Source organism: Apaloderma vittatum, unplaced genomic scaffold (genome assembly GCF_000703405.1).
Source record: "Apaloderma vittatum isolate BGI_N311 unplaced genomic scaffold, ASM70340v1 scaffold1792, whole genome shotgun sequence".
In the NCBI taxonomy this organism is placed as follows: Eukaryota; Metazoa; Chordata; class Aves; order Trogoniformes; family Trogonidae; genus Apaloderma; species Apaloderma vittatum.
In genome coordinates, this window is record NW_009701665.1 from 35,030 (window position 1) to 62,646 (window position 27,617).

Sequence of the window (27,617 nt, forward strand, 5' to 3'; positions counted from 1 at the left end):
ACATAGATCCTTTCCATGTAGTCCTTATTCAAGCAAAATTCCTACAGTACAAGGACTGGTCCATGCAGTGTCAGCATTACCAGGCTTGCCTTCAGCTGTGTGCAACGCAGCAGAAAACCCTGTTCCTTCTGATGGGAAATGACTTATTTGAGGATTTCATTGCTTCCAAGTGGTGAAGCATTCATAAAGGAAAACAACTACACCTCCGATGCTTCAGTCAGCTGCAGAATGTTGCCCTTTTCACAAGAACCACAAGATCAAGTGAGTCTGCATTTTCTAAGTGGTCTTGAAAATGTAACCACATATAAAACAGGATGTATACAAAAGTTTCAAAATTGTCTCAGAACACACTCACCTGAATTTTCCCCTGCACTCCAGTGCTATCCATCCGGCTGGCAACATTTACAGTGTTCCCCCAGATATCATACTGTGGTCTTCTGGCTCCAATGACTCCAGCCACTACTGGCCCAACATTAATACCTAAGGGGTAAGGGAAGTGTGTCACCATTAGTTGTCAGTACTAGACAACTCAGATCAGGGAGACACCAGAAGAGGGCAAGAGTACATGAAAATGGTTCAAGCATTTTTTTGGGGGAAACAACAGGGCTCAATCCTACATTTCTGACTGATTTTGACACCTTGTTTGGAAGATAAAAAGAGGATGTTCCTTCTTCTAAGTGCTCTGAAGAGCTGCAGATGTATGCAACTCTGTGCAACTTTCCCAGGCAAGTTATGCAGAAAAATGAGGATTAGATATTCATCTTCTGCCCCTTTGTGAACCTAGAAAGACCAGTTGTAACTGAGTTCAAAGAGAATTTGGAGTTTATAATTATTAGGATGTACAGAAGGGCAAAGATATATGTCTCCTAAACTTCTACTGCTAGCAATGTCACTTTTCCCCTTGTCTGGTCCATTCGTCCAATTCAGCCATGAAAATTTATAATGAAGCTGGAGAAAACTATTTGTGCTAGCAATGAAATTGTGTATACAATGAAACGAGAACAGCAATGGAAGTACCGTTGGAGTGGAGTGGAATGCAGGGAAGGAGGGGAAGGGCTAAACTTGCTCACTAAGAAGGCTATGAGAAAGAACTCTGAGAGGTAAGACATGTCGTAACATGTAAAGGATTGCATGGGAAAGTTTGTGATGTGAAGACCAAAGGATTTGATTTGTTGGAGAAAAACAGGACTGGTTGAGGGGATTTGGCATCTGTGGACAAAAAGATCCCATCACATTTTTAATGTCAACAAAGCTTTTTCAGATGCAACTTAAGTACAGTCAGACCTAATTTTCAGCAGTTTAGCAATGCAAAGCAGCATAAGCCACAAGACTGGGTGTGGTAATAATATTATATAAAATTATTGCTGCAGTTTCCTTTTACGAGTGTGTAGATTAAGTAAGCACGGTAGGATTGGACACAATTATAACTCCTTAATACTGATGCTCACCATCAAGCCTGCTGATCTTTTACATGTGGCTCTCCTGCTAAAGGATGCTTTTCAGTTTTAATCACGAGTGCAGGACAGACATTCCTTTGTAGATAGCACAGGGAAAGCTGTCAAGCAACGTTCTGCTTGTGTGATAATTGTAGAAACGTGACTTACCAACTCGTAGGACAAAGTCATTGTAAGACTGATAGTTGATTTCATCAAGAACGTCAAACATCTCTATTGCAAAATCTGCCAGTGTACTCAGATGGGAATAAATTGATTTTTTAGCCTAGAAACAAAATAGTATTGCACATTAGCTTTGCATGGTACTGAAAGGCAGGTGAAACATTGAAGCAAAAAACAATTGAAAGCTCAGACTGGAAGGCCTAGGAAAAAAATCTAACCCTTTTTAGTGTTTGTGAAAAGTAACTTTTGATGGTGACTACAGCACATGCATTCTTTTCTCAACTACTGTTCTATTAATTTTTTTCTTCTCTCTTTTTGATTTCTGGGAAGAATGGAAAACAAAGTTCCCATGGTAAAGTGGTTCTGTTGCTAGAGAGCTGCAGATGTTTGTTGTGAGCATGGCAAGGAACATAACCTTTCTTACAAAACCGCTTTGCCTGATGATTATTAATAACTGTAGTTTCTGCCCTCTTCTCCCTTTAGGGTTTTTACTAGCTCCATGGGGTGCATGCTGTTCTCATTGACAAAATTCCTGTCAGGTTTAATCCTGTGAGATGCAGAACACCCCTATTTTCTTTCCTTTCCAGGCAAGCTCAAGTGAGTTGTTATAAAAGGTATCTAACTGACCTAAAGCAAAAGAGCCAGAAGGGATCAAATGAAATTCTGAAGTATCAACTTATTACAAAAACACTAAAATATACAAAAAAACAATTAAAACTTCAGTCTAATTCAACTGTGGAACTATTTTTCAGAGGATATTGCGGGTTCCAAAGGTTAGCGAGATTCAAACACATTTACTCCAACTCATGGATGAAATACTTGCTACAAAGTAGTTAAAAGATGTTGTCTGTAGGACTAGAATTTCTTAAGCAGCATATCATTAGAAGGTGTAAAACAGAGGTTTGCATGTTTGTCCTGTAACTCATGCCCTTTCCCCAGAATCTACTGTTGGCTCATTAAAGACAGGTTACTAGAATAGACTTTTGACCTGACTCGTTATGATTGCTTTTATGTTGTGCTCTTATTTGAATGATAAATATGAATTCTTGAACAGATTTTGCAAAGTAAAAGTGGGCTAAAGGTAGGATATGGTGAAAGAAATGCAGGGTCACTGGCAGTCTAGCTTCAGTAGAATATTTCACAACAGGGCTGTGGAAGCTGGCATGAGATGAGAGATCGCTGCGTTTTTGTCATGATAGTGAGATTTTACAAATGGAGTACTTGACAGTGGCAGAGAAACCTGGAAAACAGGTTGCTCTTTATTTTATTTGGCTCAGTTTGAAAGGATTCTTTCTTGTGGCTAGGAAATTTATAAAAATTAGAGCGAAGTGAACAAAAAATTATGGAAGTCATACTTGGGCCAGTCCGAATTTTTAGGAAGGGTATTTGTATTTACCTGCCTGGGTCTCTGGTATTCTGCTTCTTGCAATATCTAGTAGGTCTACTCTTTTCCAACCTCATCAAGACAAAGGAAGAACAAGAACTAAGTTTAAAGAGCTCATGGCTACACTTCCAACAGAGAACAAGAAGAATATTGAAGTCTGGAGGAGGGAGGAAGAAGTGTATAGTTTTATTTAATCTTAGTCTTCTTTATATTCCTTATCCTTCCATTTCTTTGCTGCCTGATGAATGCTTTGATTTCCCGCAATGCCTCTCAGGTTTGCAGGAGAAAGGACTGATGACAAATATTGAATGAGCTGCAGGTGACAGATGCCTCTCAAAAAGATTACTGGCAAATTCTTTTGAACTTGCACTGAAGAACACCACAAAGTTAGGACCCTGATGAAATCAGGACCCTGGTGAAATCACAGATGTAATTTCAAAGGACTCCACACGCAGAATAAACTTATATTATGAAAAAGATATACAAGGAGTTTGGTTTCTGTGCTGCCCTGATGGTGTAACTGGCAAGCAATTATTTATTTAAGCATCAGAGGAATAGTTACTGGAAAACCTGCCCAGAGCATCACAGCAAAACCACTCTGACAAAGGCAATGTGCATTTACTTCAGTCACCTGCTGAAGTCAAGCTGCAGAAACAACAGTTCTGTAAAACAGGGGATTTAAATATTTAACTTCTTCAGGGTACTGAGATTTTACATATGTAAATATCTTTATTTAAGACCACAATTAACCCCATCCACCCCATGTCCAAATCCTAGCATGAAATTGGTGGCTCAGAATTAGAGATTGTACCAAATTTTCTGATGACTCATAGAATAATTTTCGTTGGAAAATACCTTTAAGATTGTCAAGTCCAACCATCGACCCAGCCCTGCCAAGTCAGGTGCTAAACCATGTCCCTAAGCATGATGTCTATTCATCTTCTAAACATATCCAGGGATGATAACTCAACTACTTCCTTAGGCAGCCTGTTCCAGTGACCGACAACCCTTTCAGTGAAAAAGTTCCTCCTAATACCCAACTTAAACCTCTCCTGGCACAACTTGAGGCCATTTCCTCTCATCCTATCACTAGTTACTAGGGAGAAAGGACTGTCCCCTACCTTGCTATAACCTCCTTTCAAGTAGTTATAGTGGGTCATAAGGTCTCCCTTCAGCCTACTTTTCTCCAGGCTAAACAGCCCTAGTTCTCTCGGCCACTCCTCATGAGACTTGTTCTCCAGCTGCTTCATCAGTTTCACTGCCCTTCTCTGGACATGCTCCAGCATCTCAACATCTTTCCTGTAGTGAGAGGCTTCAAACTGAACACATTACTAGGTGATCCTGTTCTGGCAAGGGGGCTGGACTAGATGATCTTTTGAGGTCCCTTCCAACCCCTAATATTCTGTGATTCTGTGATTCTGTGATACTTAAGGTGCGGCCTCACCAGTGCTGAGTATAGGGGAACAATCACTTCCCTACTACTGCTGCCCACAGTATTCCTGATACAGGCCAGGATACCGTTGGCCTTGGCCACCTGTACACCAGCCAGTCAGCTGTCCATCAGCACTCCCAAGTCATTCTTCATCAGGCAGCTTTCCAGCCACTCTTTCAAGCTTTTAGTGTTGCATGGGGCTATTGTGACCCAAGTGTAGAACCTAGTACTTGGTCTTGTTGAACCCCATAAAATTGGCTTTGGCCCATTGATCCAGCCTGTCCAGATCCCTCTGTACAGTCTTCCTACCCTTGAGCAGATTCCATCCTAGATTTTTGTCATTCGCAAACTTACTGCAGGTGCACTCAATCCCCTCATCCAGATCATGAATAAAGGTATTTAACAGAACTGGCCTCAATACAGAGCCCTGGAGAACACCACTTGGGACTGGCCGCCATCTAGATTTAACTCCACCACCACTCTTTAGGGCCAGCCATCCAGTCAGTGTCTTACCCAGCAACGCGTATGCCTGTTCAAGCCCTGAGTAGCCAGTTTTTCCAGGAGAATGCTGTGGAAAACAGTGTCAAAGGCCTTTACTAAAGTCCAGGTAGACAATATCTACAGCCTTTCCCTCACCCACTGAGGAGGTCACCTTGTCACAGAAGGAGATCACATTAGTCAAGCAGGACCTGCCCTTCATGAACCCATGCTGACTGGGCCTGGTTGTCCTGCACATGCCACATGATGGCACTCAGTATGATCTGCTCCATAACTTTTGCCAGCATTATGGTCAGACTGACAGGTGTCTAGTTCCCGGGATTTTCCTTTTGGCCCTATTGTAGATGTGTGACATATTTTCTAACCTCCAGTCAACTGGGACCTCCCTGGCTAGCCAGGACTGCTGATAGATGGATGGAGAGTGGCTTGGTGAGTACTTCCATGAGTTTCTTCAGTACTCTTGAGTGGAACCCATCTGGCTGCATAGACTTGTATATATCTAAGTGGTATATCAGGTTGCCAACCTCTTGTATTAGGGGGGGCTTCATTGTTCTCCCTATGCCTATCTTCCCTCTTAAGGGTCTGGGTACTCAAAGTACTACTGGTTTTACTAACGAAGACTGAAGTAAAGAAGTCATTAAGTACCTCAGCCTTTATTCCTCATCCCTGGTCACTATATTTCCCCCCAACATTCAATAAAGGATGAAAAATCTTGTTAGTCCTCCTTTTGCTGTTAACGTTAATAAGGAACATTTCTTATTGTCTTCAACAGCAGTATTAAGTTCTAATTAGGCTTTAGCCCTTCTAATTTTCTCCCTGAACAGCCTCATGACAACTTTGTAGTCCTCCTGAGTAGACTACCTGTTCTTACAAAGACCGTTAACTCTCCTCTTGTTTCTAAATTCCAGGTAAAACTCTCTGTTCAGCCAGGCTGGTTTTCTTCCCTGCTGACTTGTGTTTCAGCATATGGAGACAGCCTGTTCCTGTGACTTTAAGATTCCCTTCTTGAAGAGTGTCCAGCTTTCCTAGACTCCTTTGCCTTTGAGGAGTGCCTCCCAAGGCACTCTCTCAACAAGGTCCCTGACTAAGTGAAAGTCTGCCTGCCCTAAGTCCAAGGTGGCAGTTCTGCTGACTCCCCTCCTCACTTCTCCAAAAATCTAAAAATCTGTCATTTCATGATGGCTGCGCCCAAGACGGCCTCCAGCTGTCACATTCCCCACAAGACCCTCCCTGTTCACAAACAGCAGGTCTAACAGGGCATCTTCCCTAATTTGTTCCTTCTTCACCAGCTGTGTTAGGAAGTTCTCTTCTGCAGGCTCAAGGAACCTTGGGGACTGTTCCCTCTCTGCTCCACTGTATTTCCAACAGACATCTGGGAAGATGAAGTTCTCCATCAGCACAAAGAGCTAGAGAATGTGAGACTTCTCCCAGCTCCTTATGGAATATTTAATCAAACTCTTCATCCTGGGTGGGTGGCCTATAACAAACTCCCACCATGATATCTGCCTTGTTGGCCTTCCCCTTAATTCTCACCCATAAGACTCAACCCTATTGTCACTATCCTTAAGCTCTAGAGAGTCAAAAATCTCCCTAACATACAAGGCAACCCCACTGCCTCTCCTTCCTTGCCTATTCCTCCTGAAGAGTTTGCACCCATCTACTGCAGTACTCCAGTCATGTGAATCACCCCACCAGTTTTCGATGATGGTGACTACATCACAGTTTCCCTGCTGTTCAAGTGAAGCTGGGACACCACTGCCAGAGGGGAGACCTGAAGCACTTGAGTCTCTTATGGCTCCCTATGGACACATATGGCTCCGTAGGGCCATACTAAATTTCATACAAGATCTTTAGCTGTTCTGGAATACAGAATGTTAAATAAATTCTACCTGTACAGAAAAGATCAAAATTTATCTCAAGAATCCAGGGAAAGGCAGGGACCTGTACACCACGTTCTGCAGTGATTTAAAACGCTTCACTATCATAAACTCAGTGCTATCTTCAGTACTGGGCTAACTCAGCTGACCCTTCAGTTAGCAACTATAAAATACAAGAGATAAATATGTTTAGATTTTGGAATATATGCTGCCAGAGTTACCCAATAACACACTTGTTTTCAGGAATATAGTTCAAAGAGCATTTATAGCAGACACACAAGTATGCCATTGCCTGTTTGCTTGAGATCACATTGAACATAATTCAAAAGATCAGTTATTTTGCTTGTCTCATGACCCAGGAGTCAAACATTTTAGTATAAACAGAGTTTTAAAAACATTTTTGTTGTATTGTCTAGATTTCTAGGAATGATGCAAAGGAAAGCATCAGTTTTAAATACCTTTCAGACCAGAAAAGTAGTTGCATGTGATATACTCCAACATGGCTTTAGTAGTTGATTTCAATGTGGTTTGTTAGTTTGGTTTTTTTAACACAGATAATTGTTGCTATAAAGTTCACAGGTCACCTTCTGGCCCCTCTTGCTTTTGCCCTCTAATTCAGCATTATTTTGCAATCATAAACCATATGCATGAGTGTACCTATACAACATATGTACAGGCATGTCAGAACAGGGAAGAGGGGTTTGGAAATTCTGTGCAGGCTAGGTGCATGGACTGCTTTAATTTTCATTATATTCTCCACGTTATTATTTTTATTATTTTTTACTAAGTTAATTTTATTAATATAATTACTGATATGTAAAGTACTCTGCATACAATATACTCAGCACACTATCCACAGGGTTTTCTGCTTTTCCAGATGTAAATCTAAGAAATCTCTGTCCTGAGACACAAACTTAAGGTGAGAAACACACTCAGGAGTAGTAATGAGGATACAGAAGAAGAATTGTGTCCCAGAACTAGTGGGTCTGAAATTACTTTGGCATTTTGTATTGCTGAACAATTGAAGGGGTAAAAAGAATGCTAGAAGTAAAGACGAAGAAGAGTTTGATTTGGAGGGAACAGGGTAAAGTGCAGCAATGTACCTAGCACTAAATTCCTGTCTGTGATGGGGGATGGGAGCGGCTGGTTGTTTTGATTGTAGGCTGAACCCAGATTTCAATATCAAATATAAATAAATAACATTGTAATATTCATGTTAGTTTTGCAGCAAATCATTACAGCTACAGTCTTCCCTTCCCTTTGTCTTACGAGGTCTTCTAAGACATCAGGTTTAAAACACTACCACTCTGACTTACGAGCTTTATGAACCTATTTGCAGAAAATCCAGAGCTGCAGACAATGAAATTCCAAATGAAGTGACACAAGCAACTGCTAGGATAGCAACTTTTCTTTTCAGGCTACAGATTTAAATTGTTGTAAAGAAATAATACAAGTTATTTATAATAACATAGAGATATCTGTGTTTCTGATCTTCATCTGGAAATTAAAGGAGTATGGTTCCTCCACAAATGACTATCGTGTAAAATCTTCTTACCTTAGTTCCTGAAGTAGGTACAAGTCCCACAGCTGCCATATATGTACTTCCAATTGTCTTGATCTTTTCTATGTCCTTATAACATTCTTTGTCCATAAGCTTTGTTTAAAACATAAAACTGTTAAATATTACATAATATTTTAGACAAGCAACCATAGTTATAAGATAATATGTGCAAATTGATTAAACCACCATGTTATATTTAGTAAATTGAGGCTTATCCACTTTGAGGCTATTAAAAAAATTACTATTGGGACTCACGTGCCTAAAAGTACAAACTGCGCACTTGGAGAAGCCCAGTGGACACCAGCTACAATTAAATAGGAAGTTTACAGTACTGTTTTATTAGGCAGTTCAAGATATGCTGAGTTGCTACAGATAATCTCTCTTGATAGTAATTTGATAGAACTCACAGGTCAAAAGACAAAGTGTTTAGACCTTACCTCATCAAAATCAGCAATAATTTCATTTAACAGGCGTAAACATTCCACTCCCATATTATTGCCGTCCAATTCGATGTAGAAATCATTGAAATTTGGGATAGAAGCAAACATCACTCCCACTTGTGAATATGACTGGTAATAAAGGTCCTGTAATTCAACAGATATATTTTTTTATTTTAATAGATTAATCTAAACCAGGGATCATTACTACAATATATATTCAAGTGCTAAGCAATAGCTAGGACAAAAGCCATCACTTTTTAGCAGAGATAGCACTAGTCTTATTAAAAAAAATGCTCAAAGATCTCTCCAGTCAAAAACACTAAATAAAATTAACACCTAAGCTATTAAACCCATTTAAAACAACCTAGTCTTTTTCTCTGTTTAGACATAGAAGCAGTGACTAAAAATTTTGTAGAAAGTCTTAACAATTGCGTAAGTTTTACTATGTGAGAAATGTATTTTCTCAATCTTGTTTTATAACTAAAGTAGGAGATGAAAAGATTTTACCCTGCAGCACAAAACCAGCCTCTCTCCTTCATATGTTTTCCTGAGTTTCACAGTCCTGTGTTCAAAATTAACAATATAATGCTGTTCTGTATGGTAAAGTTTCTGATTTAGGATTTGGAGGGCTCACAAATGTAAAACCACAATTCTGTGGTTGAGATACATGGATCCAGACTCTCAAGAGCAATGTTAATGGCTACTCTAGTGCTGGAAGTATTGCAGTTGCACTGGAATGACTCCTGAACTAATTTATTTAATCATCAAAGCCTTTGATGTTAGAAGCTACTGTCTCTTTCGTGGATGTATAGAATTCTCCGTCTTTAAATTGGCGGGTTTAGTAATGTCAGCATATTTCCAGGACTAGAGTAGTTCACACAGAGGTTTCTGATAGTTTGTACGCTTCACCATTCAGAACCACACTGAGCTCATGAAATACTGTGATAAATCCAATTCTAAATTGAAAAAACAACCCAAAACTATATGCATGCAGACACTTGGCTGCATTGATATTGAATGACACAAAATTCCCTCATCCCATTTATTACTAAAATTTGTCCAAGAAGAAGGACACTAGAGCAAAAAAAAAAAGTAATCCCTATTTAATTTTTGAACTCAAGGTTTTATAAAACTATTCCTCTTAACATGAATAAAATTTTATAAGCACAAGTCTTTCTTGAAAATGAACAGTTGGAAGATGACACAAGCTACACAGGGTCACACCCATACAAAATCAACATATATTTAAATTTTATCTTGGTTTACCATATTTCTTGGATTAGACATAAGAAAGTGCTGTGCAACATGTGCTGGCAACAGGTTGAAGAGTATTCTTTTATTATCCAGCTTGACTCTCTCCATATCATCTCTCTCTTCTTCTGCCTATGGGGATAGAGGAAAAGAAAAAACTTTCCAAAGAGCACAAATTTAGGTGAAGGCATCAAACAGCTTCTATTAATTCATTCTTTGAAATTAAACTAGACAACATAATGCCCATAAAGTAGACGGGGTACAGTTCTCCCATACCATGCTTTACACAGGGCCAAAATCCCTTTAAATCCTTAGTAATTCAAGATAAAGTCTTTGGGCTGGTGACTACTTACAGGGCTTGATCAGCTAAAGTTTATTGGTGTCTTCTGTAGTTCTCAGCTCTTACAAATAGGTCCTTGATATTTTTACAGAGTAAAAACCCAGAATAATCCCCCTTAAGCCACATTGGCCTTTGAGGCCAAATACTTCCCAGGTAGGTGGAAACACGGACAGCAGTATTTGAACCTTTCAAAAAACAGAAATCTGGAGAATCACCAGTGCTTTAGCAAACCTACATCGCTTTGCAGTAAAATGAAAATAGACCTGGTAAGACAGTAACTTCAACAAAGTGTTTTAAAATTGAACATAAGAATGATATGCAATTAAAAAAATAAAATACATGTTTATAAAATAATTAGCATTTCTAGAGGTGGTTTTAATTACTTCTGGTATTTCTCATGAAAACATAGACACTTCCTGTGCACAGAAACTTCCATGTACAACAGCAACAGACATTCTACTATTCATATGAATGACAGTATTCAGAAACAGTGCCTAGGAAATAACACAGGTGAGATCCTTAACCCAGGATACTGGTATCTTATTAGAAGTGTCTTGACTCACAGGAGTCAGAGGGAGTCATGCATTAGGAAAGAATTCTAAAACGCAGACCCCTTATAGGAAAAATACTGAATATCTAGGGAGCTGGTTTGGAACTCCTGTGTCTTCAAATTCTAGACTAGTCCTTAGGAGACTCTTCTGCAAAATTAGTTCTCCAGAATTTGCTCCCTGTTGTGACTTTTGGCTCCACATTATGATATTCTAGACTGTTGGTTTTCTGGTTGTTTCCTTATGACAGAACTTCAAGGCATGCTATGGCTTTTCTCCTCCTTTCTGTCTTCCTTCAATACTCTCGTGAAACTACTGGGAGAGAAATGCCAGTGACAATACTGTATGTGTGCAGGTTTCATAGAATCCCAGAATGATTTGAAGATCATCTAGTTCCAATCCCCCCATCCACGGGTAGGGTCACCTCCCACTAGACCAGGTTGCTCAAAGCTTCATCCAGGCAGAACTTGAACACTTCCAGGGTTAAGGCACCCACAACTTCCCTTTAGGTATGGGTGTGACAGTGTTTACAATGATGGGACCATAATCATGTCTAAGAGGCTGAGAAGTGAGCTCCTGAGTGAAGAGCTAGTGGCTCAAATCAAACCATGAAAGTCAAGAATGAAAGGGTGGAAAAATCCTCTAAGAGTAGGGAAATGCATCAAGGATGCATCACCATTGCTAAGAAACACAACAGAATGCTACGTTTCCAACACAGCTAGCAAGTGTCTCTTCACCTCTTGCATGCAAAACTCTTAACTACACTTTTGTCTCTGAAAAAATTCAGTTGCCAGAAATGAGATGAAAGCCACTAAGGTCATGGAAGACCCTTGAATGGTGGGTTATAGCAGCGAATTCTAAATAAAGACAAATTATGCAAACAGCAGAAGGGGAGGAATTTAGGTCAAGTGCTCCTAGCTTTTTGTGCCCTGGCCTATTTCAGGCCAGGCACCTCTTCACCTGGAGTGCGCTCTCACCCCGTGGTTCAGGGAGACATTTGCAATGGCAATGCCTATATGGGGTAATTCAATGCCATGAAGAATAAATTGTGTCAACTCTGCCTGAGGTAGTCGCAGATAAAGAGGCAGAACATAAGTGGAATTAGCATAAAAATCATTCTGAACTGCTTCAAAGGTAAGGCATTTCAGCTTAGACCACACACTGGGTTAATATCACTATATTGTTGCTGGCACCCTAGCCAGTCTCTACATGGACTTAGTGCTGTTCAGATATACCAAATGTCCAACATCCTCCCTTGATTAAAATGGTCTGCTAGGAATATGAACAGAAGTGTACCTTCTCTGCTACTACTGCATAGAGTTTGAGTATCCATCTTCTCACTCTGCACTGCCTAAGACAACTCTCATATGCAACTCCCCAGGAGCTGCATGGAGAAAGAGGAAAGATCCTGTGTCTCTTGCAAGGGCAGGAGTGATGGTGAGGTAAAAAAAGACTTGGTCATGTTCAGCAGCGAGCACTATCCCATTACACAGCTCTATAGGGAGGGAAGTAAAACAATTATTGATAATTCCTGGACCTTTTCCCAGCTTTCTGCTTTCTGCCCTTCACAGGAATGCAATGAAAACTGTCTTTCCTCCTTGTGACTCATGAACTCCTAGTGCCTACTCATTGAACAGCTGAAATAAAATGATGTGTAGACATCACCCTTTCCCAGGCAAAACAGGCACTGAGAAGGAAGGAGGAGTACTTGGAGCTGGAAAAAGAAGATTAAAATGGTGCAGATCACAGGCATTTACATTCCTGTGGAAATATTATCCACACAGTTAAATAGCATGCAAACCTTCATCTATTTACCCCTATTCCTATTAGTTAACTAAGGAAAGTTGTCAGCATGATATTTATGCAACAGCTGCTGGCTCAAAAAAACAAGGCAGATTATTGTGAAAATAAACAAGAAAGAACATACATAAGCATGAGCAACATCATTTTTCACATTCTGCTTTTTTCTTATACCTGTTTGGTATTTGTGGCAGCTAGGCAATTTTGCAGAACTTAACTATACTTGCAGAGCTGCAGTATTTAAGAGCAGGCTTTACTTTTGTTTTGGATCTGGTGACAAAATTTAAAATGTGCTTTGGTATTATGGCTTTTGACATCAATGTAATTAACAGCTATTGCATTTTACAAAATTACACAGTATCCCACAGTTTTTACAGTGCCAGTAATTGGTTACACATCCTCCTTTCAGGAAACGGTCTGAGCTGCCGTATCACCTGAGCTACCAGGTGACTTTTTATAAACATAAAAACTGCTGTTGCAGTGTCACTGACTGAAGAGTTACTCTGTGAAAAGCCACTACTTCAACTAACAGTTAGAAAGACGCCAGGAACCGGTACCACAGAAACTTCATCATCTGTGTACCTAAAGGTGGCACCAAAACCACGGGGAAAAGCCCCATAGCTCTGCTTCCATAGGGCTAGATACTTAAGATGAAGTGCAAGCACACCTGACAAGTCCTGCCTGCAGATCGTAAAATACATATTTCTTACATGTGTCACAGATTAGAAAGACATTCTGTGATATTCTAGTACTATGGTATGATCTTCTATGGTATGATATTCTAGTACTCCCTAAAGCATGCATCAATCCATCATATGTTTGTATTTTTCTTATTTTCCTTCCCCGACAAATCCTGTGTCAGTGAGCAATTTTATTGAATAATTTGCATAAGCAAAAGTGATTATCAGTCGCAAATAAGCAAAATGCTCCTATACTTGCTATTCATAGTTATTGTTATACGAGGCACACAGAGTTACTCAAAAATTTTGTGTAGAAAATGAGATTCTCCTCCTACAACCTGTTGAAAAAAACCCAACAACCAACAGATATTTTCTGGAAATACTGTGATATTCTGAAAGGTTAAATTAGGCACAGAAAAAACGCTAGCAAATTCAACAAGAACATATAACACCATTGATGTGTGAACAGTAACTACAGATATAAATGTTTTAACAACTTTTCATCAATCAGAAAAATGTAATTTTTCCACATGATGTAGATAAATTGGACTATATTATCTCTGTTCTGGTTACATTATCTAGATGCATAGAAATTAGATTAATTTTCCTGAAGTGTACCATTTTTCTAAATAATTTTTTCTTATTTGAAATCTGCTTTTCTTCAAAACACATTTTTTTCCCTGATGTGGCAAACAAAATCTATAGGCATGGGTTTTCCTCAAAACTTAATACAGACTACTGAGAATTGACTTATATACTCTTATTAATAATGGTATTCGTTGCAGGATACTTACAGTGTTTAAAACATCATTTAGTTAGTACTAGACTGTTAGTTGTTCATTATGAAGTAAATGAAAATATTTGTGAAGTCGTTTTTACTACAGCTTATGCCACAGTTTTACTCATGGGAGAACATTTTTACAGGATTAGCCCCACAATGACCCTTACTAAAAGTATGCACAGTGCATGCAGCTTCCAGAATAGCCCTTGAATCTGACATTCCTCTAGTTCTATGCCAACAACTGAGAAACTTCCTAAAATATACATTGTACCATGTCAGCACATCTTTCACACAGAGCGTGCCACAACATGGCACATCTTTCACACAGACTGACTGGCTACTGGGGGATGCAAATCTCCAGCTCTAGCAGATGTTCATGCAATTCAGTGTTTCTTTCACTCCGTAAAACAGAAGAAAATCTCCACAGTCCGTGTGCATTAAATCAATGGTCTTCAAAATTTCTGCTGTCAAGAATGTAACCAAGTTAAGTCAGCATGGTTCAATGGTAAGTAGTACTGCAGCTGTAGAGAAACACTGTTTAAGCATATACAGGGCTCCTGCAGTCCAGCAGCTAGAGGAAGCTGTCCCTCAGGAAGGTGTTTTCACTCGTTTCCTCTTAAAGAATGTTAAATGACTAGTAACTTGGAGTTTGGTAGTTGTTCAAGAGCATTTTTAATATACAGATATTTCCAACCAATAATCTTCCCCAGAGCTTAGAATACTCAGATGTTTACTATGCCAAAGACACTAGTCAGTACAAAGACAATGGTTTTTTTCAATTGTTTATTTGTCTAAGGAAGCACCATAAGCATTTCTGTAACATCCATCACTATGGTACCTCTGCATGTTATGTTACTTAGCCCTTGTATTCAAATAATTTATAACCAATACACAGAGTGCAAACCAGGCCAACATTCCTTACAACGTTATCCACTATTATTTATTGTACTGGAAATATATCTTCCATCTGGAGCAGAGAAGTGCAAGGGTATATGCTCAGATCATCAAACAGGCCAAGCATCTACTCAGCATACTAATTGCAAAGTATAATAGTTATGTTGATCCCTAATTTCTGTGCTTTCTACCTACTCTGTTTTGTTTTTTCATTCTGACTATTATCATGCAAATCTCACAAACAAGATGGTACCACCTAAGTACCTAATCTACAATTGAAAAGATTTGAAAGTGGCATTTGATCTTCTCAGAGGAAAAGCACTTTTTGCAATGGTACCTTAAGATGCCATTGGACATTATTGAAATTTGACAGGCATCCATATGTCTTAACTCCCCATATTGTCCTTTCGAGTAAGTGTACAACGGTTTAAACAATAGTGGTAGACGACTAGGTATTTATGTAAAACCTGGTCCCAGGAAAACAGAAAAAGCTTGTATTTCTTCCTTTACTACTGTCCATTTCTGGTCTTTCAGCAGGCAAGCATCCTATTAGCTTCCTGTACTTGAATTATTTTAATTAATTGTTTGCTAATTAAAAGCCAACTTAAAGAATCTTCAAGCAACGCACTCCTTTGAGGATGCACAATTCACCGTGAAAGTCATAGTAGCTGGAATGGTTAAAAGCATTCAAGATGCTATAACTCACTCTTAACGGGTTGAAAGGCCACAGGATAGCGAAACTATCTTTCTGCTTGCTACTCATGCTATTCCTACTAGGAATAACATAGAGAAAGTCTCCTATTCATGGATAATACGGCACTCACAAAGATCCACCACGTGCTAATCTATATAAAGAAAACCACTATACAGCTAGTCATGTGCTGCTCTAAGTTTCAAAATCAGGTGATGTTTTTTTCCACCTGAAAAAAAAGTATTTGGCACCACAGCAAGCAGAAACTATTATCAGTTTGTCCAAAACAAACTTCTGAGGCTGACAGACCTCAATAGCACCTATCAATACTGCAGGTCACAGGACAAAAATTGAAAGAAGTGATCACTCATTGTTTACTCTGATAAACAGCACAGAGTCCACAGAAATTATAGAACAAGGTAAACTTAAATCATAAAGGAGGTGGATATGGTCTTGGACATCAAAACAAACAAAAAGTCCCAGCAAAGTTTAACTGTTAGGAAGAAAAAAAAAAAGAGTAGAATATAATAAAGCTAAGTTACTCCTTATTTCTCCGTTGTAGGTAACACAGTAGATGAGTCAGGGATATGTTTAACCCATGTGTTCCAGTCACAGTCTTACATATAAAAGCATGCACTGTTATGATTTACATAGTCCTCTTAACACAGTTAACACGGTGTAGGTGAGAACAGGGTGTGACCTCTGTGAACTACAGTCTTATAACTGTAAGATTTATCATAAAGGCAACTTCCAATTCCACCAAAATAAACTTATATCTTCAACTTCCTCTTCCCTTCAAAGGCGAGTGTGAAACACTTTGGAGGTGGGAATAGGGCTCCCGAGAGGCATGGCAGGAGGTAGATAGCTCCTGACGACCCTGATTATGGCTAATATAATTATAGGTTTTGCTGTGATTATGATAGCTAGGAAACACATTTCAAAAAGACCTCCATGCATTTGGTATCTAAATATCCTTTGGGAAACCATGGTTTCATAACATGATATGGGTATAAGTATTTCCTTTTATCAGTTTTATTTGCTTCTTTTCACTTTATCTGAACATCCACTTATTTTAACCCTTTTTTTTGTATTATAAGATGAAAAGAAACACATGGATTTAATTTATCTCATGAGTATAATGCTAACAGTCAGTTCCCCATGTTTGAAATTCTCTCTATTCACAATGAACCTTAGATAGAAATATATCACTTCGTTAATGATGTACTGTTATAGGATAACTACAACAACAAAAAACCCCACTTCTGCATACTAAATGAATTTTAGAGGTCTGTGGTAAGACAGGTCTGACAATTTTTCTCTGTAAAACCCACTGGACATAAAAAAAAATTGACTGTCTTAGTTCAATTAATGTGTTCTGAAAGAATTTGAAAGTGAATTCAAAAAGACACAATTCTGTGTGCATGGATACTAGAAAGAAAAGCCCTATGACTTACCTGCACAGCCCAGAGGTAGTCCAGACGCAACTTCAAGTCCACCTGTCTCGAATGCAGTGCCAAAGCACAAGAAAATAGCAAAATGGCTAGTATTGGTTCATAGCCACGCATATAAAAGGAGCCACCCCTTAAAAATAAAACAAAAGTAAATGGGTGATTCCAGGTTTTCTAGAACCTAACATTGCATATTTTTAATATCATATCTTTAGTTTAGAACATGTGTGTTCTCCCTAATCACTAGTCTTTTCTAAAGAGGATTGTACGGGCACGGAGATGGGTGAGAGCAAATTTGATGACTGCAGCACACAAACATTCAACTTCTTGGGGATTTTATAATTCTATACATTATTACAAAGTTTGTGCATGCTTTTAATTAAGAAATATAAAAACATGCAAAAGCTTCAATGAAACTGGAATGGGTTGAAGGCTGCTGAAATGTGGAAGAGAATTTTTTAACTGTGTTTTTCTATTTCATATTATAATTAGACTGCAATGGGTACAGTTGAGGTATGTTAGCATAGAACTACAGAATAATGGGATAATAGTTGCTAGTTCCCAAAAGCTGATCTCCTCTTCATGGATATTACTAGATCCTACAACTGCTGAGGAGAGCATGGCTTAAGTATTTTTTATGTTCTACTGAGTATATAGCCCTAAGCAGCGCTGAATGCTAAAGGGCAGTTCCCAGATAAGTAGCGTCAGGACTATCTATACAGAAATACACATTGCTTTAACTTTGCAAGATACCTACCCCACCGCTTTTCTGTAACCACTGAGTTCCAGAATAACTATGTACAAAATTGTAACAAAAAGCAGGAGAATCATTTTTGGCAAGGAAGATACACGCAGAAATATTGCCAAGGTGAGAGTCCCCACTACACAAGAAAGGAAAGCATAGTGGGCTGTGTCACATGGAAGTTCATTCATTGTTTTATTTGTTCCACCAGGAGAAATGATAACTATTGAACTGCTGGAATTGGTATTCCAAACCCAAGGCATACAGCCAACCTAGAAAAGACAGGAGAGGCAAGAAGAGGAGAAAGTTAAATACGAAATAAACATAAATGTAGCTGCTATGGGAGCTGACTGTAGCTCATTCCTATTTGGGAAAATATGGCCGCAGAGTTCCCATCCAGCTCACTGCTCTGATAAAATATCTCTCCTATTCTTGTAATGTTTTACTAAGTTTTAGGTGGACACTCTGTTTAGGAGACACTCTGTTCATTAGATGCCAGTAAGGCCAACCAATTAAAGTTTAGGTTTGGCTGAATTGTTTTCGTCTCAGTGCTCAAACCCAAGAGATTCTCAAGCCAAGCTCTTCCTGCAAAATTCTGGTACTTCAGCAAACATATTGCATGGCCATGTGGGCAAGAAAAGCTCTTGCAAAGAGCACAGAAAGAAACTGCATCAATTTCAATTAATCAAATATAAACCATATTTTAATATTTAATTGAAAAGCTAAACATGAATAATGCTTTTTTTCCTCTCCACTTCAGAGCTACTTCTACTGTCACATATGAGTGAAATACAAGGCTTCATCTTTCATTATCTCTGCCATTTCAGTTATACATTTCCTCCCCAGACTGGGAAATAAAAAAATGTTTTAGTGCACTTCTTACGGGAAATTTGAGAAAATTTAACCTGTTTCTTCCAAAGGCAATGTCAAGTACTCATCTCAGAGCTGTTACCCAAGGAAGGGAGGAATTTCTGGCAAATAGCAGAAGTCCCTAGAGCTCCAGTTTTAATTGCACTCCAACCTTCACCCCTTATGAAGGGAAAGGATAAGAGTTAGCATAAATGGGGAGAGTGGGATGGTAGTGTGAAATTTTACAGGGGGTTTTAGTCATTTAAAAAGATGAGACATAACAGATAAAATGTGAGTTAAACTCATAATAGCTAACATCATGAAATGAGATGAGAAAGAGCGAAGCAAAAAATCCATTTAAGGGGATTTTGTTCAATATCCTTAAGAATGCTGCTCATACTAAACTCATTTCAAAACATAGGCATGCATGAGGGCTTCATAAATGACGTGCAATCTATCCAGCAAAACACTATTTGCTCTAACACTAAGAGTGACACATCAACACCTAGTACTTCTGCTAGCTGAGAATTCTAGAGGCATTACTTTGCAGGAACTAATAACTTCTACTGATTATTTCTTCTAAGCAATTCAAGGTTACAGGCTGCTTTTGCTTCAATAAAGGATAAAATTATATTTGTAACCTATTTTAATGAATGATCACTGTCTCATTGGAGGTCAGAACTTCTGAATTCTAATCTGTCTTCTTCCACTGATGTTCAACATTGCTGTAGGCCTTACGATGTCTATTTCTTATTTTCACTGTCTCCAATTGGCAACAATGGTGCTTTTTTCATTTGGTTAAAGCCAGTGTCACATCTATGGAGCCTGATCCATGAAGGTTCTAGCTGTCATAATATTCATGTCAATCCCAAAGTCAGATACACAGAACTTGCTGAGATGCTAGCTAGCTTGGAGACGCTGCACATCTCTATGCATTTTTGGCTAATATGCACATTAAGAACAACATTTATGTCTGTGCGCTATTAGGGCTATGTGTTACTCACATAGCTAATGTTCAAGAGTTCCCAGAAATGTCTGAACATCAGTAATTCTTGGTACCTGTCAGGACATTGGAATTCACAGACAAGGGATCCTCTGCCCATTCAGTTCATTCAGCTTGGTAGATGTTCTCAGGGCAGGTCCAGGGACAAGTGAATACACAAAATACAAAATAAAGGGCTTGGCATCTCTGATAGTACTGTGAATTGCTCATGAAATCACTGTCTTCCTATTCGTCAGAACATATTGCCTAAATCCCACAGAGAGGTATGATTTGAGACATCTGCCTCTTCAGCATTTTCGATTGTGTTTAGTGTGTTATTTTTGTGTGGATTCTTTCCTTTGGGTACTCTAACATGTTTAATTCATTACCATTAGCAGCCAAAACATTGAAACTGAGTGCTAGGTATTTGACAAGGCAACTAAAAGCCAAATATTTAGGTGAAAGTTTAAATCCCATTTGATATTCAAGTCCACCATGTAGAACAAGCTGTTAAATCCACAGTAAAAGAAACTCAATTTTCAGAAACAGTAAATTCACTTCATATAAGACAAACTTCCTAGACATTACATATGAATGGTTCATATAAGTGGCCCAGTGTAAGCACCTCTACTTTTTACACAATGCTGTCCTTTTCTGATCTGCCTGGCATAAAAATATGCTCTTGTTATTACACAGAAACGTGTTCTATAAGTTGCCACATAGAAATAAGTAATGTTGCTTGACACCATGTCCTGTCTGTCACAAAATATTAGCCATTGAACTAGTAAGAAAGTTCAACATTTAAAAATAGTTTTTCCATAAAGTAATTGACATCAGCAGATTATGTGATACTAAGATTTGATACATAAAAATTTCTATGCATGTTGACTAGGTATTATCTATGTAATTTGCTAATAGCTTTGCCATTCCTAATTCAACATGCTGACTCAGGGCAGTGAAAGTTCAAATTATAGCAAAGGGCTTTAATTTTGAAGAAACATGTTCTGCAGGTATGAATAATAAAAAGAGTAGGAATTCACCAGCTGAGAATATGCTATGTGTTTAATGGATATGTACCAGGTTGTTCTTTAAAAAGAATGCTAAATTAAGTGATACTTGATTTAAATACTCACCACACATCCTTGAGCCACGGAGTATATTAAGATCACAATAAAAATACACAAAATGGTACGAATTTGTATTGTCAGGCACCCTGGAAAACACTAAGGAAGAAAAAAGAAAAGATTTAAAGATAAAGATTTAAAAATATTTTGTAAAATGGAGGGTTGCTATTTTCAGTCATTTATAAAAAGAAGTGAATAAGGGATATGGAAATTTTGCCTGCACTGCAAAAAAGCGTGCAGTTATTGTGTACATGTGTTTTAATGGTAATTGCGGTTTTGGGGGTAGTAAATGTGAAATTATTATTATTATACACTATTTCTCACTATAATTAGAACTATTTGAAAGGTTAGTAGGATGTCTGCTCATAAGGCAAATAATAAATTAGGATGGCATTTGATTTTATTCTAATGAGGAAAATACACAAAGCATCTTTTACCTTGCGAATTATCAGCCACAAATAGTGATCTCAGAGAACATACTGTGGTAGCACAGAATTTTGGAGTGGTATTTGTGTCTTCTGCTATAATAGTGACATTAAATGTCAGGGTAGTTTTAATTATCAGGACTCATTAAAAATATTGAATTTGTTAGAGCAGAAAAAAGCAGTAAAGAACAAAAACATCTGGTGGAATGGAGTCTTTTGAATGTCTTGCTCATCTCCATTTTTCCTCTGATTCCATCACTGGAAAGTGCTTGCCGCTGAGTGCACATATGAAGCCAATAACAGGAAGTGCAAGAGGAAGTGCAAGTCTGTCAGGCTCTAGTACTTATGCCTGTTGCAGTCATACTGATCTACTGTGGGTTCAGGGAGAGTTGCTTTCCTGCTTTTCCCTTTGCACTAGAAATGTTTGGGGCATCTATTTGCTACTGGATCCACAATAGGTCCTTCACACCACAGGACTACTTCCAGTGACTTCAGGGGGCAAGAATCAACTCCAGGAAACTATCAGATTTAAAGTGGGAACAATCTTACATTCCTTAGAAGGAGAGGGCTCAGAAGGCTGGATTTGACTTAAGCTCAAATTGAGTAAGAAACACATATTTTTTGGACAAAAGTCACCAGTTCTGAAGAAAAGCTATTCACTTCATAAGTATCATCAACATAAAAAGCAGGCAGCAAAGTACCCATAGAGAGGGGCTTCTAGGGCATTGGCACAACAGAAATCATGTATTGAAATTCCTCCCTTTCCTTTCACTTACGCAGAGACATTTCCCTTGTGTGTATGACCATGAATTACAAGTCTGAGATAGTTATAGGCGAATCAACTTCAACTGGGCTGTGAAACATGAGAATACAGCAATTACAGAAAAAAAATAAAGAGCTTATCTGATCTGCACATATATTCTGGCTTCAGTATGGATTAAGTAAGTCCATATAAATGTAGGTGGGGAACAACCAACACAGTATCAATACTAGATTGATATAAGCATATTATGGACCTGAGTTAATTTACTACACCAGAAACTAGTTTAACTGTTAGTCAGCATCAGTATAATATGATGGGATACCTGAGGTCTATCACCTTTAATACAACAGTAAGCATATTGTAGAACAAAAAATTTGAATTGTAAGAATCTCACATTGAAAATCTGTGTCTCAAGGGAGGGGATATAGCAGTGTCTGAAATAGACACCATGAAAACCAGTATAGATTATTTCTCCATTTATTCATCACTATCATGCAGTTCAGGTTGGAAGGGACCTCAAGGGGCCCAGGAGCACTATTTGCCTTGATCAGCAGGATCATTTTTGCAGAGCTGGTTAGTCCCAAGCCTGTGTCAGTGCATGGGGTTCTTCCTTCTCAGGGCCTAAACTTTTTATTTGTCCATCCTGTATTTCATAAGATTTCTGTTGGCTCACTCTGCCAACCTCTCAACGGTCATTCTGCCAGTGTGTTAGCTGTTCCCCTGAAACTGGAGTCACCTCAAAACTTGTCATGAGTATATTCCATGTCCTTCTGGTCATTAATAAAAATGTGTAACAGGGCAGATCCCAGGATAAACTCCTGTTGTACCTCACTTATTACTGGCTTCGAGGTAGATTATGACCATAAACTGCTATGCTGAGAATGTAACCATTTAGATGATTTTTACCCATTAAGTCGTCTACCCAAGTAGACCAAAAATTCTATGTACACATGAGATGGAATATATATGTTTTTATCCATACAAACAAAATTTAAAAAAAATTGTTTCAGGGAAATATATACATATTTTATTAATTCAGTTTGCAGCTAAATAAGTTACCTACTTTTTAAAGAGAGAATCCCCATAGTTCAGAGATGATACTGCATGCTTAATAGTGATAAAGCAAAATGCAGACTCAAAGATAATATGTCTTGACCCATTGCACAGATTTTTCTTTTTGTGTGTGTGTCTGATAGTTATATGTTCTAAATTTTGATATGCTGAGCTATTGGGTTAAAAAGGAAAAAAGCCTTTAAAAGGTAAGGTATGAGACATGGCTGAATTAAAACTCTGATTGACACTTAAAAGATTTATACTTCTGACTTTTGGTCATTCTAAGATCGCATCTGTTCTTTTACGATAGCATAGCATTTTAGATTTAATTTTCTTTCTGGAAATTTTATTACCTAAGTAAGTACCATTGGATCCCCAAAATGCTAGGTAACTGGTACAGTAAACATTATTATAATGGTTTTATGAGTAAGGCATTTGTCGCTAAAGCATGGAGAAGGTGAGTTACTTGTCCAGTGGTAAAATAGCAAATAAGTGCCAGAAGACTGATTAAAATAGGGGAATGATTGGTTAACAATTCTACATTCATTATACATAGCCTATTCATTACTTATTATATAAGACAAATTGTGACCACAAAAATTCAAACGACAATATACTCTATGTCTTTATTTTTCTAATGCTGGATTTGATCCTGTAAGGTACTGAATCTCTAGGGAAACATGGAACAAATTAAAATTCTGTTGACTGCCGATATAGCTGGAAAAAAACTTAAGTTTGCACTAGCCCCAGGGAAATGACATTGACAGAAGCAATTTCCTACAAACTGCATCTGTATTTCCACTGTCCATAGACAGAACAACAGATGATAAACTACTGTGCCTTTATGAAACAAAAGGGATCATCAAAATTACTCCCAAATAATTGTGTAAGTTTATAAATAAAGATGTGCTCTGTACCAGATACTCTGCTAAAGTACTATTTATGCTTCCATGAAAACAATTACTTTCCTTCTGCCAAAGGGCATTTTTTCTTAACTAAAATTAGTGTGTGCTAATCAGCAAAGCTGATTAACTGTGTAGGTGTTTTCTCCTGATATTTGTCTGAAAAGACTAAATTTAGATTAAGCCACTACAGATTTCTTTCATCAGAAAATTAGCCAGTAAATGCTTTATTCTGATCTGGCAGACCTAGTTCTCTTCTACAACAATCATATGTCCTTCTGCATCATTAATGTTGTGAAAATGTAATGCAGGAGAATTAATCATTACTAAAGGTTTTGAAAAGGCAAAGAGTTTTGTGTGAGAAACATTGAGCTTTACCATCAAAACAACTGCTGCTTTGGCAAGGAAAGTTTTGAAAACGGAGGGAAGGTTGGCAGGACATTACACCGAGACACCAGTTGGAATGGAAGGGAGAACTAATGTACTGTATAGTCAGGAAGGACAAAAAGTCAGGTTAAAGCAGCTGTTTATCTGAACGCTGAAATGATACAGTGGCTAGTGCCCAGAGAAGATGTACCCAAAAGGACAAAAAAAGTATCATTAATGATACTGAATGCTACACTGTTGTTGGTCATGTGAAAAGTGTACTTTCAGGTGAACTGTCTTTGTTTTTGAAGAGCCTAATACATTACTCAGCAATGAACTTGAAAAGCACATAGATTTCAGACTCTGTGAATCTGTGAAGCAGGCACTAATGGCTTCATATTCCAAAGGACAAAGCATAGCCACCAAAGGGAGAATAGTCACAAAATCTTAAATCACTTACTTGTACTCGTGTGACATGTAGGTACATAATACAAGCCACTAGGAAGCATATGCAGAACACCAGGAGAACAAGAACTACGGTACTCCTAGAATCAAAACACAATAGAAATAAAGCAATGCAACTCAGTAGCAGATGAGAACAAACAGCACAGGGATCCTTCTGAAGTGGTATTTTGGATGAAGGTGAAGAATCTTCCCCTCACACTTGCTCTAATACTAACAGTTGCAGAGGAAATTTCACCGTGAAATGCACTGCTCTCAGGAACGAGAAATCAGTAATTGCTCTTGCATATGGTGTCCATTTCGACCTCAGCAAAGAGATCAAAGCACCTCAAAAATTCACTGTATGGTGTATCAGGAGGGACACTTTCTAATTGTAGGGTAATGCAGAATATTCATCACAATGACTCTTGTAAGTGGAGTGTGTAACCCAATTACATGGCCCTGGCAGTTGTGTAACAGTTGCCAGACACTTTTCCCTTCTAATCTCTTTTTTTCAAAGATCAGAAATCAGAGGTCAGTCCACTCAGTCACTTATCAGATCAAATAAAATCACATCAGACTGTGCTCCCTTTTTCGAACGAAACAGAGCAACTCTCTCCTTTTGAGTCTTCCCCAATAGTTAGAAAAATCTTAGGTTTCACAAAGACACTGTAACAATTCTTTTATTTCTTAATCTTCCCTCTCCTGATCTTTCAAAATAGGCTTGTTCTTTATGAGAAGAGGGGTGCAGACCAAGCACTTTCTTCCTCCAGAAAACCTGTATTATGGGAACAGTAAATGATGAATGTGAGCAAGCTGGCAAAAATTAGTCCGCCAGTGCTGGCACTTTGATTTATGCTCAGGGACAGCCTGGCCCCAAATCAGCCATGGAACCAGGGCTGTATGACAGCAGCATAACATGTTCTTCACACATTCTTTTCTAGCCTCGTGAGAACAACCTAGCCCGTCTGGAAGATAGGAGTCATGGCTGCAGGCACATACATATCGGTGCCCTTGATCATCACTGGGTAAATGTTGCTTACATGGCTTTTCTAACAGTAGAAGAGTGCAATTCTTCTGCTGTAGAATTTCTCAGTATTGGGTTTTGATTTCAAATTCATGTAACAATTCCAACCAATACACAAACAGGGAGAATTCTGTAGTGTAGTGTGTGTCTCCAGAATGGGGAGGTGATTGGATTCTGAATACAAATATTAACAAACAGCAGGCTCTTCTGTGCTCTTAAAGCACTGTCTTGCACTCAGGATGGTAGTATGCTAGAAAAAAATGCCAGGGATATGACTGCAATAGCATCTTTTAACGCAGCAACAGCTAACAACTGACACTAGTGCTGAGTGAGATCCTGACAGAAATTCAGGTTGGCACCAGAAACCAAAGGGCTACATTGTTTTTAAAAAATAAACCAGGCAAAAGGCACCAGAAAGGCTCATCATCAGGGCTTTTAGTGGCTAGGCTGCATGTGTACCTCCATAATTGGACAGCCTGGGTTGACAGGAACATAACCTTACTTTCACCAATTCCATCTGGGGATATGAAATATGTCTTTAGCTGAGAAACTGTTTTGTTCAGATGATCAGAGGAATTGTGAGAATGTCAGACCCATTGCTTTCTGTGTATTTATGCAGCAGCTGGCTTTCTTACATTTTGTCTGTAGATTTTGAACCTCCTCCTTGGAACACTGTGATACATGTCAAACACTATTATTCTCATTTCTCCCTTTACAGTAACATGCTACACTTCCTGTCTTGGCTTTTGCCTTCTCTTGTCATACTTGTAACTGCTCTGGCAATCTAAGAGCAGCTTAAAGCTCCAAGTTCTGTGGAGTGGGGAAATTTTTCAATACTTCCAAAGTTTTAGTCTAACTCATGGTTGGATCTGTGTCACAGAGCCTGAGAAGACAATTAATTTGGTTATATTAAGTTATAACCAACAGATACTGGAAGACAGAACTTAAGATCATTCAGTGGGTGGCTTTTCTAACTAACCCAGTGATGAATCAGTCCATGGCTTTCAGTGGTTATGTTCTGCTGGAGCTTGTGTGCCTGTCAGATCAGAGCTTAGACTGCATCACTGTCCAGCTGTTTTATAAGTGACCGTACTTTTTGGAAAGGTTACCAACTACCATAACAAGTAATTCTTGGAAATTCATTCTTATATCAGCCACAGGAACACTCTTTGTCTCTTCTTTTTCTAAATTGCCAGGTACTGCAGCTGGGCTTTACTTTAGAAGTAGGTGAAAGAGGTAGGTGAAAGTAGGTAACTATGCTCCAACTAGTCAGCTGAGGTCATTAGTCTCGAAATTAGATGATTTTTGTAAGTGACTTTAAATTCTTCAGATGAAAGGTATTATATAACATATTTAAATGCTCCTGATGATGATTATGAGTATTATTAAATTTAAAAAAAGCTGTTTCTCAGATTTTCAATTATAAATAATAGAATATAGAAATAAGCATTACTCTGACTGAGGATTTGTGAATAGAAAAGAACAGAATTTAAAATGGAATTTCAAAAGTATTATCCTGTGGCTAGTTCTGCTCCCACTGAAATCCTAATAATTAGTAAAAGTAAGTGAAGCTTATTTTGAATGTTTAGATATTCTCATCTGAAAAATCTTATTCTTAATAATTTTAATACAATTATATTTACTTATTATAACTCCTAGATGTGAAAGTGAAGTCTAATTATTTTTTTATAAATAATTTTTT

The 27,617-nt window shown here is 38.3% G+C and overlaps 1 protein-coding gene across 1 annotated transcript in view; it reads right to left on the bottom strand.

The window, feature by feature from the left end:
* LOC104281269 (adenylate cyclase type 1-like) overlaps window positions 1-24,992 on the bottom strand; it is a gene marked incomplete at its 5' end in the record, with an annotated part of 26,090 nt that extends 1,098 nt beyond the window's left edge. The window contains 9 exons of the mRNA XM_009879210.1: window positions 356-480; window positions 1,605-1,719; window positions 8,363-8,461; window positions 8,806-8,952; window positions 10,075-10,191; window positions 17,248-17,374; window positions 17,999-18,255; window positions 20,948-21,037; window positions 24,908-24,992. Of these exons, the coding sequence (XP_009877512.1) occupies window positions 356-480; window positions 1,605-1,719; window positions 8,363-8,461; window positions 8,806-8,952; window positions 10,075-10,191; window positions 17,248-17,374; window positions 17,999-18,255; window positions 20,948-21,037; window positions 24,908-24,992 (1,162 nt within the window). The remainder of the gene's footprint in view (window positions 1-355; window positions 481-1,604; window positions 1,720-8,362; window positions 8,462-8,805; window positions 8,953-10,074; window positions 10,192-17,247; window positions 17,375-17,998; window positions 18,256-20,947; window positions 21,038-24,907) is intronic.
* Window positions 24,993-27,617: the final 2,625 nt, after the last annotated feature.